Here is a 17,605-nt window from a genome sequence, read left to right on the forward strand (position 1 = left end):
GCATTTAACCGAAATGTGGCATATCAGATTCAAAACTTTTTCATTTTAAGGACTTGACGAGACAAAAATTATGTTAAATGATTCATTAAAAGTTGTGTGCTGCTGTTTATGAGCTTTCTGTGTTATCTTTAAATATTTGAGTGACTATATGTGAGTTTTTGCCATTTTTTGTCATTTTTGCCGGTTTAAACCAGGCAAAAACTGGCAAAAACAGGTTTTTGCCAGTTTTTGACGGCAAAAACCAAACCCTGCTGCTAATGAATTACAATTCAAACTCATTTCTTTATTACAGCATGTTTATTGTTCACAATTCTCCTTGAATTGAACTTGTGACAACTTTGATGTGAAAAACCCTAAGGTTTGGTTTTCATTTAAGGACGTCAAAATTTAAATTTGCTGGCAAAATAGTGGTATCCCTTTAAACTAATAACGATATCATACACTAAAACATTACAAATCACATATAAATAGTACATGATCAAAGTTAATATAGAGAATAAACATACACATGTACAATATTAATACATGTATAGCACCAGTATGAATATAATTAGAAAATATAGATATATGTACATCTATACAAATAAAAAATAGATGATTGTAAGCAAGCACAATAAGTATGCTTCAACTATTTAGGCTAAAAAAATCCTTTGTCTTAAGGCTCTTCAGCTTCTGAAAACCTAATGCAGAATGCGTTGGTTTTTTTTAATTTTTCTTCTTTTTTTTAATATAGAATTTTGAAATGTTTGTCAAGGTGACCGTTATGCATTTTGATACTATGATATCCACATCGATGCTCTCATAGCTGTCGAATTCTGCACCTGATTCTGCCTTATACACTAAGCCAGCTAATTCTGCAGCTTTGGCATTAGTGATGCATGGATTCCTACCAGAAAATATTTCCACAACAATGTCTCTTAATGACTGGCTTTTGGCTTTATGTAAAAACCATCCGGTACTGGTCTTTATCGACCCCGAATATCTTCACTTTCAGGATACGACCCTCCATGGTGGCTTCCATGTTGAATAACTCAACTCAACATATACAGCAGTACGTGGTACATCCTATCGCTACACACTGCTAACACAGTGCAGGACAGCAAAGAAATATTCTATTTTGTAATTTACCATCGCTTACACAAAAGGTGTGATGTGTATGCCGATGTATCTTTATCACAGAGCGACAGGTTGACTTCTGCACTAGAGACTATCATGTCGACTCATTTTTGAGCTTTGAACTTCGAGCTTTATTTTTCGGGTTTTGTTGAAAAAAAAGGAAATAAAATTTTTTGACTTTATATGCACACGGTTTTACTAAGGCACGGGAGCTTTGCTACAAAGGATTTTTTAATATAGCCTTAATAGTACCTCATCGAGTACAATGAGGTACATCATCAGTTACACTTCAGTTTCACCTTGAGTTGGGCAGTGCTTTTATGCAGTTTTACTGCAAGCGTGCAACTGCTCTTGTATACACACCTATACGCTCTGCAGGATTAAATTACTATGTGCAATTTGATACAATGACCAATGAAATAAACACATACAACACTATCAAACTCAAGGTGAAACAAAGTGAACAAATTATGCTGAATATCCCATTAAATTACAGTACCTGAGATATGATTATCTTCACATATACAGTCATATCTTCACATAAACAGTCATATGGCCACAGAAAGCTTGGCCAGCCAAGCTAGGCCCTTGTGGCAAGGTATAGGGCTGTGCACGGATGTGGCCTCAGAGGGGTCTGGCGTTCAAAACTGCACCCAAGCAAAAAAGTTTTTCTTATCCTTTTTTTCTTCCTTATATTCCTTCTTTCCTCCCTCTTGCCAAAAAGCAACTGGTGCATTAGAGCTAATAATACCTTAATTTTTCCTCCTATACGGGTATATTAACCCGAACCGAACCTTTTTTTTTCTTCCTTATATTCCTTTTTTCCTCCCTCTTGCCAAAAAGCAACTGGTGCATTAGAGCTAATAATACCTTAATTTTCCTCCTACATGTATATGGGTATATTAACCCGAACCAAACCAAACATCAAAAAACCTCAATCCACCAAGCATATGTACACTCGGGTATTCCACGTATCCCTCATCATGCGAACAGTCATATGGCCACTGAAAGCTTGGCCTGCCAAGCTAGACCCCGGTGGCAAGGTAGGCATGTGCCTGAAAAAAAGTTTCTCTTCTTCATTTCTTTCTTTCCCCCTCACCAATAACAACTGTTGCATTAGGGTTAATGTATAATTTTACCAGACAATATGAAAAATATTTAAAACAAAATAATGTAACCCAGCATTTTCTAATTGCTAGCCTCCCCATTCAGCTTGTGTTACAGATGATGGGCAACGTTTCTATTTAGTTGGTCATCAGGTGTACCATGTACATTTTTTAAAGATTATAGTGTAGTTGTTACTATGTGCTTAAATTAGTGATGGTAATGGTGAAGACCATTTCACCTTTTTAAAAGAATTAAAAAGAATGCGTAAGTTAAACCGCTAAAGGAGGTATGTTAAAGCTGAATCAATGGGCGACGAGCGATTGGTATTTGATCAATGAGATAGTGTGCTTTTCCCAATAAAACAAAAAGCGTGAAACAACACTGCCGCTCAGTAATGGAGTATAAATTAAGTTCAATTGTAACACATACCAGTGGCGGCGCAAAGGGGGGCAGGGGTTGGTTATTCGGGGGATTCGGGGAAAAAAAACTGTTAAAAACGTCCAAATTTGCTCCTAATCAGACTCCATTCGGGGGGACTGAACAACCTGGCCCCACCACTTTCAATGTGCTGCGCACGCCACTGACACATACCATAGTATACAACATTCCTGTGGTGAAAATCTATGATGACAGTCATTAAAATAATATGAAACTTTTACAATATAATGGACTATTTATACACAACAACTCTGTGAGTTCAGAACAACTCTGTAAGTTAATGGACTGATCAATATGTATACCACTGTGAAATGAGGAAATTCAATATCTGTTGTCTTCGCTCTTAGATTTTACATTTTACTTTTTCCTGGAAAAAAAAACAGGAATTCCCATATTGTGCCATGGCATAAATGCTGATCAGCCTGACACAGACCAATTAATATATACGAACATGGAAATTAATGAATACATGAGATATGTGCAATACCCATGTAACAATTATTCTATGAAGCAGTAGCAATTTTTAAGCTTTGGACCAGCCAAAGCTTGCTTCATAAAGTCCAACCTGACCTAGCTTGCTTCTTTTCAGCTAAATTTCTTGGTTATATGTAATGAAAATCCATGCTTTTAACACCTTATTGTTATTGTTATGATTTTTCACAATTTTGTTGCAGTAAAACACAAAATAAAATTTTAAAATCTTATTTAATTGTAACTCTCAAAAGTACTGATGAGTCTTTCAACTTTTGTTACTATACAATACATTATTTGTGACATTGTGAATTTGATGTTCACAACTTTATTTTCAACTCAATTCCAGATTATGAGATACAAAGCTCATAATGTACATAATTGCTTCTTTACATATTGAACTCAAATGTAAAAACAGATATGTCCATTTTTCTCACTTGCGATATGTGAGTGGACACTACGAATGAGCCGTATTCATATCTTCAGCTTTGGCAGCACCTCATGTCTCTATCCACAGCTGAACACGTGGACAGTGTATTCATATCTTCAGCTTTGGCAGCACCTCGATGTCTCTATCCACAGCTGAACACGTGGACAGTGTATATCTTCAGCTTTGGCAGCACCTCGATGTCTCTATCCACAGGTGAACACTTGGACAGTGTATATCTTCAGCTTTGGCAGCACCTCATGTCTCCATCCACAGGTAAACACTTGGACAGTGTATTCATATCTTCAGCTTATGTCTCTATCCACAGCTGAATACTTGGACAGTGTATTCAATTATAAGACACTGTCCTCTTCCTGTCGAGACAGTTTCTCTTGGTCTGTACTTGTTAAATACTTGCTATCTAGCTTTTAATATTGGTTTCATATGTTCATCTTGGTCCCTGAGAAAAAGGAATACCGTAAAGGTTTGCCTAATAGCGCTATGGGCTCCCTTGACATAAGTAGAATTTTAGGCACAATCTAAAAGCACCCTCTCAAAATATTCCCACCAGCAAATAAGAGCACAGAACCTTAATGATCATTGGGATTTAATTTGCACATGAAATTTACACCGAGGCAAAGGAACCCAAGCGTGCCATTAGGCAAATCTTTACGGTATCTGCACAAAATATTGTTTGTATTTTTGTCATCATTTGCTGCTTGACCCTTTAATTGATTTGTCCTGGAATTGGTTTGATGTACTTTTCTTCCACTCTTCAAGATTGACTGTTTTTGTTACTTTACCATGTTCCTTCGTCTTTACTTTCCTCCAGTTCCCATCAGTTATTATATTATACTTGGCATAAATCTTTCTCTTCTATACATCTCCTGATGAATAATATATTCAGTATAGACCCAACTGGAACAGTAGATACAACTGAAATAATAGCCATTTTGAAGGTACATGTTACGTCTATTTCAGAGTGACAATTGAAAAACCTTCCTGTATAAATCATGCCTGATATATCAATGATATATTAGGCAAAGTTCTGATGATGTAGTATTGCATAGGGTCTACAACCTCCTAAACGATGGATCTTACCCTATTCAGCTTTGGTCACCGTAAATCCCACTTCTGTCCTGCTAATCCATCTTGGCAGATGGATAAAACTGCATATTTAGTGAATCCCTCTTGCTTTGCACTTAAACACTGTCCACTAGTTGGATGGTAGAGTCTCTGTATTAATAAACATATAAATGTTGTGGCCATTTTAGAAAACTAACCAAAAGATGAAGAAACATTTGCCATTAGGGGGGCAGGTTTAAAATGTTCAAGTTGCTTACATGATACTTACCAGCGCAACAAAAAAAGACAACACATTTTTTCAGTCAAGCTTTAATTGAAGCAGTAAGTTTTTCTTTCACTGTTTCTTCTTTGTACTTTTTTTTTTATGTCGGGCATATCTAGGCATTACCAGCTATCTACGGCGACCCGCTTTGAAACTTTGGCCAGGCACAAGTGACCTGGTGAACAAAGGGGGTCGCCGTAGATAGCTGGTCAGGGTATTTTTACAGGATAGGCAAGTGTAGCGGACAATCGGGTGTTACCCTGACCGGAACCGACTGCAATGAGGTCTTTATCATGGATCATCTGCCCTGCCATTACCAGATGAACCACGGAGAGAGCTGAGATCTTTTTTTTTTCTCTTAGTCCTGCGGGGAATTGAACCCTGGACCTCTCGCACCAAACTTTCACAACTTTTATTTTATTTTTTAGTTCTTTTGTTTCAGTTTGCTTTAATGCCATTGTATATGTTTCAGTTCTTTTGCTTCCATCAATATTTTGTGTGACCACCGTTATTGTCTACAACAGCTGTGCAAAGTTGTCGCATGCTCTTGATTAGAATCTTTTCTCCTTGTATGGGCCAAAGTGTCACTGTTAAAATTGGGTCTTCATCCATTCAAATGTTTGTAACTTTGCTTCTAGAAGTCACATTGGATTCAATACAGTGTGCAGGATGAGATTATGCCTTTTTTTCAAGTGTTTAGATACTTTCTGAGTGCGGTATAGATGTAAAATACACTACACTGATATTCATCTTGTTGGTATTTTGTAGGGTAAACACAAAAGCCATAATGTTGTATAAGTAGACAAAACTACGGAGGAAACAGCAGGCTGTGTCACATCATTGCCTGTACTTGTTTTACTGGCATTATGAGTACAACAATGTATAATCTGAATACATTGTCACTAACCTATATAGAATTTACATATATTTCAAACCAATTCACAAAGCAAAATTTGTTGCTTCAGGGATCTGAAATGAGTGTTTTGAGCGTTTCGACAGTATTTTTTGTGGGACATGAGAGCACATCAGACATATCGAATTGCATTCTGAATACGAAGAATGTCTTTCTGATATCAAATAATTTTCATTTTTGAAATTCACGATATAATACAAATTTTATGACAAATTATTAAAATTTGACATTTTTCACATTTTCGATATATAACTGTCCTCAAAGTAAATTTTATAAATCTAATGATATATTCTTAAAGTGTATGTAGCTGGGAGGAAAAGTCGACGATCAATTGAAAATTTTGACCTTTCATATTGAAGATATGGATTTTTTCCCCAAAAGACCTAATTTTTGTTGGTATTTTGGGGAAAAAATCCATATCTTCAATACGAAAGGTCAACATTTTCAATTGTGACCGTCCACGGCGAATGAGCCGTAAATTTCTCCCCCGGTCAATTTTGTTTTATTTCGTGTTTAAAAAATAAACATCATAAACTTAAAAATGGTATATCATTTGACTTCAAACGATATCCAGAAGCGAGGTTATGGTTTGTTAAACTTTGCTCCTTCAACAAAATTATAGCTTTTACATTTTTACATGTGTCTCTTTTTCCACATTGCTGGCAATATATATCAAACAGTCATAATTGGCGGTCATTTCAAATCATCCCCAAGTCAACGAGGTTTAAGAAAGTACTCTCATTGTTAATTAATGGTTATGCATACCTGTACAAAATACAATGCCTGGTAACCCACCACTTGAACAGGATTTAGCAAAAGCAAACAAAGACCAGAGCTATTAAAAGTTCTATAGCCGCCATCTAAGGTAGAAGCTTATTATCCACTTCAACAATAGGATTATTGATTAGTTTTTGACTATCAAAATAAGACGGAAGTCGGGCCAGCTTAAGTTATCGATGAATACGACCTTCGTACACATTTTACACCGTAACACAGAATACAATTTAGGAAATTTACGGCTCGTTTGTGCTGCCGGGTCACAATTGATCGTCGGCTTTTCATCCCACCTACATACACTTTAAGTATAAATCATCAGATTTATAAAGTTTACTTTGAGTACTGTTAAATATTTGGTATACTTATGATTAATATATTTATTTGAATTGAAGTGTTTAAAAATGAGAATAAAGATATTGTTTTTAGCTGCTGTTGTGCACATATCGTCTCATATAACATGCGACATCATTATTTTTGGCCTAAAACAACTCGGCTTTGTCTCATTGTTTTACTTAAAATAATAATGTCGCCCGTGTTATATGAGACGATAGATGTACTCCAGCGGCTAAAAACAATACCTTTATTCTCCAAATAAACTTACCCCCTTGGATGTCCTCCAGTCTTGAGATCCACCACCACCATGGCATTTCATAAGTCTTGGTAATGATGCACTATTGCTATCTGGCATATCTAGACATAATAGGTCAGCTAGTTTTAACTCATGAACATCTGATTCATACCACAACTGTAATAACAAAGTAAATGAGAGTGATAAAGGCCACATTTAGTCAGACCGGCGGTACTCTGTACAAACTGCCTATACCGATTCTGAGGACAAGAACTGTGTAACAGTCGTGATTCCTTGCTTTGTTTGCAGGTCAGTCAGGGTCAGAGGAGAGTTGGCCGCTGAGCACCGCCCTCCACATAATAATACCCAATAAATCCCCTGTTTGAACCGCTCGCAGTATGTGATGTTCACATAACAACAGCTTAATATGGGCATAATGGCTCCTCCCAATAAACCACATACATCGGTGTTAATCATGAATATGTCCGTAACTATACTGAGACATTAAGTGTAAGTAAAGCCACTGGGAATGATAACATTTCGGCAAGATTACTTAAGAAAGCAGGCGTTGCAATTATTGATCCTATCACGCACATCATCAATCTGTCTTTGAAGACCAGAATGTTTTCTGAAAAGCTGGAAGAAAGCAAGAGTAAATCCTATTTACAAAGTTACAGGTGAAAAAAATGATCCTGGTAACTACTGGCCCATTGCCATTCTCCCAGTACTTTCAAAAATTTGTGAACGTGCAGTATTTGACCAGCTTTATGATCATATTAAGGAAAACTGTACAGTTGTCAGTCAGGATTTAGGCCGGGATACAGTACTGAGACTTCTTTACTTAATGTCACCGATGACTGGTTCGATGCAATAGATAAGGGCAACATCATAGGACTTGTTATGTTGGACCTTAAAAAGGCCTTCGATACTATGCACCATGAAAATTTAACTGACAAATAGGTATTGTATGATCTCGATGATGAATGTATAGCGTGGTTTAAAGATTACCTCTTAAACAGGTCACACAATGTATCTATTAATGGTATCTCATCAAAACAAGCACTGTGTCTGTGGAATTCCACAAGGGTCAATTCTTGGACCATTATTGTTCATTATAGACATCAATGATCTCCCGAATGTAGTATCTTTTAGAACTAAAGTAAGTATGTATGCAGATGACACTGCCTTATACACTGTCTGTAAAGATGTAAATGACTTAAATTGTACCCTTAATACTGATTTGAAAAATGTATCTAATTGGCTTATACGTAACAAACTGAGTCTCAATGTACGTAAAACAGAACTTCTTGTTATGGGTTCTAAGCAGAGATTATGTAGGATTAACGATGAGAACATAAATGTTCATATTAATAGAACCAAGCTTACTCGTGTTAAAAAATGTAAACATTTTGGTTTCATAATTGACGAAAATCTGTCATGGAACGACCATGTACAACATATTGAAAAGAAGGTAAAACCAGGCTTGTACTATCTTAATAAAGCAAGGTCACTTATTCCATCCAAGACACTCGAAGTGCTATATAAGACCATCATTGCACCTCACTTTGATTACTGCAATGTTATATGAGGTACATGCAACCAATATTCTTTTCATAAGGTCCAAAAACTCCAAAACAGAGCTGCTAGAATCACTACTGGTGTTGGTCAATATGAATCTGCGACGGCAGCATTAAGCACTATGAAGTGGCACAATTTAAGAGAAAGGCATGATAATCACCTTGCAAGTACTATGTATAAAATAATGAATAAACATGTGCCTTCCTATCTGACAAATAGATTTTCTACAAGAGATTCTGGATACAATCTAAGGGGCCACAAAAACGTTCTCATCCCAAAACCCAGAACAGAGTTCAAGAAAAGGTCGTTATCGTATAAAGGTGCGATATACTGGAATGCTCTTCCTGATTTGACTAAACAAGCGTGCAATATTTCACAATTTCAAAACAGGTTACTTAACAAACATTATTTTTAAATGCAATCCATCTCAATATATGTTTGTTTTAACTAGATATTATTTGTGTAATTGTTTTTGGTGTTATTATTTTGAAAAATTGTAAATTTAACTTTGAATTATTCAAAGATTTATGTATATTTTCTTACTGTTCTTTGCATCTGTAAGATAATTGTTTTTAAAATGATCTCTTATCATATTTTGTAATAACCTGTATATAATGTTCTTTTACATATGAAGAGCTTTGTTTCAAAACCCCTTACATCCACTTTTGGCGAAATTGAGTTATTGGCATAATATTATAGTGTGGGTAAAAATACACATTTTGGTGGTTGTTTGACCTTCATACTACCTTCCCTTCCGAGTTATCGCATATTTCCGTTTGGGAAATCTTAGGGAATTTCCGAAATCTGAACTTAAAATGAATATATAATTGTTTTGTTTTAATTTTTTTGATGTATAATGGTAGTCTGGAATGTTCTTTACCTATTAAAACCAAAAGGAACTGTTTTTGGGTCACTATGTTTGAAAAAAATCATTTTAATTAACAAAAGGTGTAGCTTCGGAAATACCCAAAAAATGCCATTTTCCCGAATTAAATTAAAAATTCATAATTAAAAAATTAAATGAGATATTTAAATTTTTCTTTTTGATTTTCAAAGCATTAGTCAAGTTACATAATGTAGTGCAAACAAATGGGCTCAAATTTGATTGCAAAGGTGGTTTCTAGAAAAGGGGTAAATTTATTTTGTTGCAAAACCCCTTACATCCACAAAAGGTGCGATATAAAATAAATAATAAAATAAATAGGAAGACTTGAAAATTGTCCCAAACCTATTCTTTTAGTTTCTATTCATCAACACTTTATCCAACCCCAAATTGAATCAAATCGAACAAGTAATACTTGCACAATTAAAAAAAGCTGTTTTTCTCAAAAAGTCAAAAGTGGATGTAAGGGGTTTTGCAACAAAGTTCTTCATATCTATCTTTTAATCTTGTTTTTATGTTTATTGTTTTACACCACGGACGTTTGGAAGAACAATTTTTTTTTGAACATGTAACCGTGTATAAATAAAGTGAATGCATGAATGAATGAATGAATGAATGAATGAATCATTGGCGCATTCTCTAAATATGGTCATATCATCGTCATACATGGCTACAAGTCACCTTCTGCAATGGCCGCAACAAGTCTACGCATGACAGACAGACTCTTAGACACATAAGGTCCTGAGGTCACACTGTCCTCATTTTTGCGATCGAAGTAGCGCCTCTCTTAATTTAGTACTCTCAGATTTAGTCTCCCCCTAGCGAAACCAGATTAGTTTATAGGATATCAATCTTTTAGTCTGCACCCTTTTTGTACAAAATACCTCTGAATGTGGCTTTAAATCCAGTTGAAGAACGAAGAACCCTTCTTGGAGTAAATGGGCATGATTATTTTGGAATATTGATTTCATGCAATCCGATCAAACAAAGCAAGAACAATGTCATGAAAAGTCCATATGAGACTTGTTCCCACGAAATGAGAGCAAATGTGCAAATCTTTATTTTGAGTTATGGCCAGATCCATAATCTCTGGATTATAAGCTTAAAAATGATATATAACTTGCCAGGATTGCTCCCTCCCTTGGTGTTCAAAAGTCAATATTTCAAAGAAAAATGCTTTTGTTTTCTATTGTTTTCTGGCATGTTCAATGAACCATATTATCTATACCCGTGTAACGGGGCATAGATATTGTATTTGTTGTGTTTAGTCTTCTCCTCCGTCTTCTTCTCCTCCTTAAGACCACTTCTTTGCACTCCTCTAGCTCAAGAACTAAAGTAGCCTCGGGGCCCATACTTGGTATAATGATGGCCCATGACCCCTAAAAATTTCCTGGGGTAGCCTCGACCCCAGAGGTCAAAGGTCATGGGCTACAGGGGGCAATATGTGTAAAATTTGAAGCATCTCTAGCTCAAGAACTATAGCGCCCTCAGGGTTCATACTTAGTATAATGATGGCCCATGACCCCTAGAAGTAACTTATGGTAGCCACGACCCCAGAGGTCACAGGCTACAGGGAGCAATATGTGTAAATTTTTAAAACCGCTTTAGCTCAAGAACTATAGAGCCCTCGGGGTTTATGCTTGGTACAATGATGGCCCATGACCCTTAGATATTTTCTGCAGTAACATCGACCCAGAGGTCAAAGGTCATGTGCTACAGTGAGCAATATGTGTAAATTTTCAAACGGATCTAGCTCAAGAACTATAGCGCCCTCAGGGATCATATTTGGTACAATGATGACCCATGACCCTAGATGTATTATATATTAGCCGCATCCCCAGAGGTCAAAGTCTAAAGGCTTTAAAAAGCGAAATAGGTACGACCTATTAACACCATCCCTGTTTAATAACACAGTGTAGTGCATTAGGTAGTATTTTGTTAGCTACCGGTGTTTGCAATGATAAAGATCTGAATCGCACGTCAAGGAAACAGGCATTTTGATTTTGATTCCTTGGACCACCTCAAAAGGTTGTCATGATGGGACAAGGGGTGTGGTCGGTTAAGGGGTGGGGTATTAGAGAGAGTGTGGTCCAGTCTGGTGGTGTTTTAGAGAGAGTGAGGGACTGATGGGGTATAAGAGAGAGTGAAGGCTTGGTAGGGTATTAGAGAGTGCCTACCAGTCTGGTGGTGTTTTAGAGCGAGTGTCTGGTGGAGTATAAGAGAGAGTGAGGGTCTGGTGGGGTATCAGAGAGAGTGTGGTCTAGTCTGGTGGTGTTTTAGAGCGAGTGAGTGTCTGATGGAGTATAAGAGAGAGTGAAGGCTTGGTGGGGTATTAGAGAGAGTATGGGTCAGTCTGGTGATGTTTTAGAGCGAGTGAGTGTCTGATGGAGTATAAGAGAGAGTGAAGGCTTGGTGGGGTATTAGAGAGAGTATGGGTCAGTCTGGTGATGTTTTAGAGAGAGAGAGAGAGATGGTCTGATGGGGTATAAAAGAGAGTGAAGGCTTGGTAGGGCATTAGAGAGCGTGTGGGCCAGTCCAGTTTTATGAGCATATACATGTATATCAAATGAAAGTTTAAAACAAGTGCTTTCACATGGTGCTCACCAAGTTTTCGTTTGTGAATAGGCGAAGGGGGTTAGGTGTGGTCACGGGCATAGATATTCGTGTTTGGTAAAACACATTACTGTGGCATCTAGTCTCCTTTTCTTCCCTAGTGCCTTTCTGCTCATTTTGTGAGAATAGGTCTCAAATGAAATATTTTCCATCATGATCAAGAACATTTAAACAACTTTACTGTGATGTAATAACCACAAAAATGGGCCCTAATTACAAAGCCAAGTTATAGTTGAAAACATTGGATATATATTCAAACAATAATGAATATAAGGATCTTGCTTGCTTGAGTCAACTATAGTGCTTACCATTTCTTTCCCTGTCATGATGCAATCTACAAGGACAAGTTTAGTGCCTTTTGATGCAGACTTAAAACAAGTGCTTTCACATGGTGCTCACCAAGTTTTCGTTTGTGAATAGGCGAAGGGGGTTAGGTGTGGTCACGGGCATAGATATTCGTGTTTGGTAAAACACATTACTGTGGCATCTAGTCTCCTTTTCTTCCCTAGTGCCTTTCTGCTCATTTTGTGAGAATAGGTCTCAAATGAAATATTTTCCATCATGATCAAGAACATTTAAACAACTTTACTGTGATGTAATAACCACAAAAATGGGCCCTAATTACAAAGCCAAGTTATAGTTGAAAACATTGGATATATATTCAAACAATAATGAATATAAGGATCTTGCTTGCTTGAGTCAACTATAGTGCTTACCATTTCTTTCCCTGTCATGATGCAATCTACAAGGACAAGTTTAGTGCCTTTTGATGCAGACTTGTCTTCTGCTGCTAAACACAGGCTGGTTTCTTCATGAACAAACTGCAAGCAAATCAATGTCAAGTCATTATTAGTGTACTGATTACAATGAACAATTGTTGTAATACCGTACTGACGCGAGTATATAGTCCCACCCCGTTTTTGGGTGAACACTTTTCAAAATTGGGGGTGGGACTAGACTCGAATTTCAAAAAAAAATTAAATTAAAAAAATTACCGTACTGACGCAAGTATAGTCCCACCTTCCAGTAAAGTCCCACCCCCAAATTGCTAGGATCTAAATGCTAGGATCATTCATGGTTGATTTTTAAAAAAAATTGTAGGCCTATGTGTTTTGAATAAATTTGTACTCATGTCATATTAATGATTTCAAAATGCATACAAATTCAATGCATTTTGAAATCATTAATAGAGTATGACATGAGTACAAATTTATTCAAAACACATAGTTGACTAGATTATAGTTCAATATTAATATATTCAAGGACATTCTTTGTGCTAAAAAGTTACCAATGCAACTTTTAAAGCTGTAAATTGCTTTGATAAAAGCCTTCAAGGATCTTTTTTTTCTTTTTTTAAATTAAATTTTTTCTTTCCTTTTTTTTTAATTTTTTTTTTTTTTGGCAAAAAAGAAAAAAAGTCTAGGGTCGGGCCTAATTTTAGGGTAGGTCAGGTTTCGCCAATCAAACAATTTTTTAGGCCTTACTTCAGTGACGTTTCAGGGCATGCGGAGGGGCAGAGATCAAATTATTAAAAAGTGCACATCATTTTGGCATGCTTTAAGGAGAAAATTTTATCATTTTAGCCAAAAATCAAGGTGAAATTTGTGCTAACCAGGGCCAATTTAATTTCAATTTTACACTATTTTAGCTAAACTAAAAAATCAAGGTGAAATTTGTACTAACCTGCTCAATTTCCAATTCTACACTATTTTAACCCAAATCAAGGTGTTTACATGCACATGGTAGTAGCAACTGATCAGCCCAATATGAGGTTTCTGGGTGGCAATATATCTCCCCCCTTGTCATGTTACCAATTTACCTCATTTCATGAGTATTCACATCAAACACATGCTTGCATCAATTTTTATTGATTTGCAAATCAGCATCAAAGTTTGGGAAAATGCAATGCCCCGATGCATATAAATAGAGCAAATACAAGATTCTAGGCCTGTTATCGACTGTCATATGTGTCGTATTATCATCGATATAACCCTAAATCCGACATGTCAAAATAAAATTATTGTCCTTTTTCGACACTTTACGACACATATCAAAAAGAAGAAAAAAATAAATTTCCATGCTATTTTGTTCGAATAAGCTTACCGTACGATCATGTTTTCATCGGAAAGTCAAAAATTACCTCCCGAAGTTGACCCGACCCCAGAAGTAGAACGAACCAGGAAGTATGTTTACACCTGAAGTTGGCAATCATAACTCAATCCGTGTGATTTTAAGCTTATCTATCTACTTTTTTCAGCATTTCTAAATCACATTACGAGTTTCGACACGTGTCGATTGTCATATTTTTTCCCACGACGAAGTGTTGAATTAGAAATCATGTGTCGATAACAAGCCTACAAGATTCTAATCACCTTTAAATTATAATTACTTACATGACCCTTCCTAATAGCAATAGGTTTTTTCCGATGACTTCTGAACCCTCCTCCAGCCAATGGTCCTGATATAGTTTCATTTGGTAATCTCATTTCTGGATAAACATTTTGTAAATACCAACGGAATGATCTGCATTTTAACCTCTCCCTCAGTGCTTTTCTGTTTGAAACCTCCCCATAGTCCATCTGCCGAGCTTCAGGTCTAGTATCAAGAAAAAATTTCTGTGGAAAACAAAAGCAGTAAACAATACATCAGGATCAAGACACAAAGCTGGTAAGCCTAGATCAAGCAACATAGGTGGTTAGCCTAGATCAAGAAACATAAGATTGTAAACTACAATCAAGGAAATTAATTTTCCATGTTCCAGTGTATGATGCGTAAGTCTCTTCCCTTGTTTGTAATTTTGATAGTTGATTACAAAGATATTAGAAAATGTGTTTTCCAAATATTAGAATGCATAACCTGAAATTAGTCTCAGTACAAGTCTTTGGACTTGATTGCCACAACATATGAAAATGCATGTTTTTGGCTCTATTTCCAAAAATTGGACAAATATTAAAATTTGACTTTTATTGCCACTTAGAACTAAAGGATTAGGAGTTAGCTACATTTCATTTGGTAAAACATGATAATATTTTTCAATCCAAAAAAAATCAGTTCTGTATTTTTCAGGAATTGGGAATAGATAATGCTGTAGATTCTACAAATTCCTACACCTCAATGGCAGCCATTGAAGTGGGCCATCCAACCTAAAATGTGAAAAGATACAAGCTTTGCGGGAATGTAAACAAAAACAAAATTTGACGTTTCATTTGGGGTGTGGACAACCCTATTCTTTGCATCACAAAATACCTTTAGTTTTCAACATTACAAATTCGCCAAACTGCTTAATTTATAATAGATACATATTCTTTTCTTTTACATCTTACACATAATTATTGTAAGATCTGTTGGTCTTGCTGTTATAAGAATGAGCTGAAGAGAACTATTGAACAAGAATATTTATACACCCCCTTAGCATGCACCAAAATGTTCAATTTACTATACCTTGTAGTCATCCATCCACACATTCGCTAATCTTAGTGCATTGCGTGTTGTAGTATCAACCCCTCCTGATCCATATGGACGACGCTTCCTAAACACATGGCCAACACGGGAACACGGTACAATTTCTAAAGATCCACCACACTGCCATATCTATGAAAACAAATCAATATACAAAGCTGATTGCAATACAAAGTTGCATTAGATGAATCGCACACATATGCATGGAGGTTATTGATATCCATCAGTGCAACTACAGTACTCACGCATTGCGTGATTGTGCAGTGCAGCTGTAATTGGTCGCTTGTAGTAAATCCTTCTTTGCCTATTCGATTATTTAGGAGGAAATGAATTTTGTGATTTAAAAATCTGTATTTTTAACTAGTTTAAATTTATCAAATGTTGTTATTTTTAAAAAAAAGAAGGTAAAAAATGTCGCTTTTGAATTTGATTAACTAGCGATATGCCCGTGTGGAGCACGGGCCTCCGCTAGTTGAGTGAACGTGAGCGATTACTAAAACGCGAAGATGCGCTGAACAGATTACATGGTGATAGAGACTATTTATAAGCTGTTTTTCAAATATCTTAAAAAATCAGAGCACTTTGCTTTGGATCTTGTAAATATCCCTTGGGGTGTAGTATATTCCTTAGTTCCAAATCAAATGTTGGGATTTTCACAATACCCTCAGAACAACCAATGTGCAGTTATTAACCTCTAATCAGAACTGGTTATAAGTAATCCAGTGAATTTGTCATACAAAACACTTACTCTGAAAGATATTTCTAAGTTTTCTCCACCCCAGACATCCATGCCTTCATCATATTCACCAAGCTTATGGAAGTATTCTCTGTCCATAGCAAATAACCCACCTGCCATTGTTGGAGACCTGTCACAAATACAATCAATGAATTATTCCTGGAATGCTCAGCAGCAAAAATGGTTTAAAATATTAACAAAGAATACATGTTTGTCATGTTGATTTTATAATAACTCGAATTTCAAATTTGCCTCCTTTGGCAAGAAATGATCATGCCACATAAGTTTCGGGGCCCTGTGAATTCACAGACTCCTGTGAATTCACAGACTCCTGTGAATTCAGAGAACTATCTGTGAAATCATATATCCAGTTCTGTGATTTCACATACTTTTTATGTGTTTCAATTTTGGCAACAAATAAAACACTTAAAGGCAGTCTGTTTGGTACATTATATGGTTAATGAACTTTTTTTGCTTCAAATTCATCTGTGCAAATTAAAATTCTATTGAAAAAAAAAGGACATAATATTTTGTCATTTGTTTCACTCAAGATATTTTAGTAGATATTTTCGAAATTATTAATTGCCGATTTTATTAATTTGCTCAAACATAATCTTCTTTCATAGGCAGCTGACTTGAATTCATCTCTTACCTGATTGGTCTAATAAAATCTTTCTTAGACAACTGACTTGAATTCATCTCCTACTTGATTGGTCTAATAAAATCTTTCTTAGACAGCTGACTTGAATTCATCTCCTACTTGATTGGTCTAATAAAATCTTTCTGAGACAGCTGACTTGAATTCATCTCCTACTTGATTGGTCTAATAAAATCTTTCTTAGACAGCCGACTTGGAATCATCTCTTACTTGATAGGGCTAATAAAATCTTTCTTAGACAGCTGACTTGGAATTATCGCTTACTTGATAGGGCTAATAAAATTTTCTTTCTTAGACAGCTGACTTGAATTCATCTCCTACAAGATTGGTCTGATAGAATCTTCTATCTTAGACAGCTGACTTGAATTCATCTCCTACTTGATTGGTCTAACATGATCTTCTTTCTTAGACAGCTGACATAAATTCCTCTCCTACTTGATTGGTCTAATAAAATCTTTCTTAGACAGCTGACTTGAATTCATCTCTTACCTGATTGGTCTAATAAAATCTTTC

The 17,605-nt window shown here is 36.0% G+C and overlaps 1 protein-coding gene across 3 annotated transcripts in view; it reads right to left on the reverse strand.

Moving 5' to 3' along the window:
• Nucleotides 1-715: 715 nt before the first annotated feature.
• Nucleotides 716-17,605, reverse strand: part of LOC140151177 (polypeptide N-acetylgalactosaminyltransferase 11-like) — a 34,242-nt gene continuing 17,352 nt past the window's right edge. Inside the window, exons 6-12 of one of the 3 annotated variants that reach the window (XR_011858910.1) lie at nucleotides 16,447-16,564; nucleotides 15,681-15,830; nucleotides 14,633-14,854; nucleotides 12,956-13,060; nucleotides 7,199-7,342; nucleotides 3,817-4,795; nucleotides 716-3,694 (exon numbers count right to left, since the gene is read on the reverse strand). Coding sequence is in view for 2 of the 3 variants with exons in the window: in XM_072173432.1 (XP_072029533.1) it covers nucleotides 4,676-4,795; nucleotides 7,199-7,342; nucleotides 12,956-13,060; nucleotides 14,633-14,854; nucleotides 15,681-15,830; nucleotides 16,447-16,564 (859 nt within the window). In the remaining variant the exon portion in view is untranslated. Of the gene's footprint in view, nucleotides 4,796-7,198; nucleotides 7,343-12,955; nucleotides 13,061-14,632; nucleotides 14,855-15,680; nucleotides 15,831-16,446; nucleotides 16,565-17,605 lie in introns of all 3 variants that reach the window. The other 2 variants (XM_072173432.1, XM_072173431.1) reach the window with 2 other exon arrangements.

The sequence above is a fragment of the Amphiura filiformis genome, chromosome 4 (genome assembly GCF_039555335.1).
Source record: "Amphiura filiformis chromosome 4, Afil_fr2py, whole genome shotgun sequence".
Lineage (NCBI taxonomy): Eukaryota > Metazoa > Echinodermata > Ophiuroidea > Amphilepidida > Amphiuridae > Amphiura > Amphiura filiformis.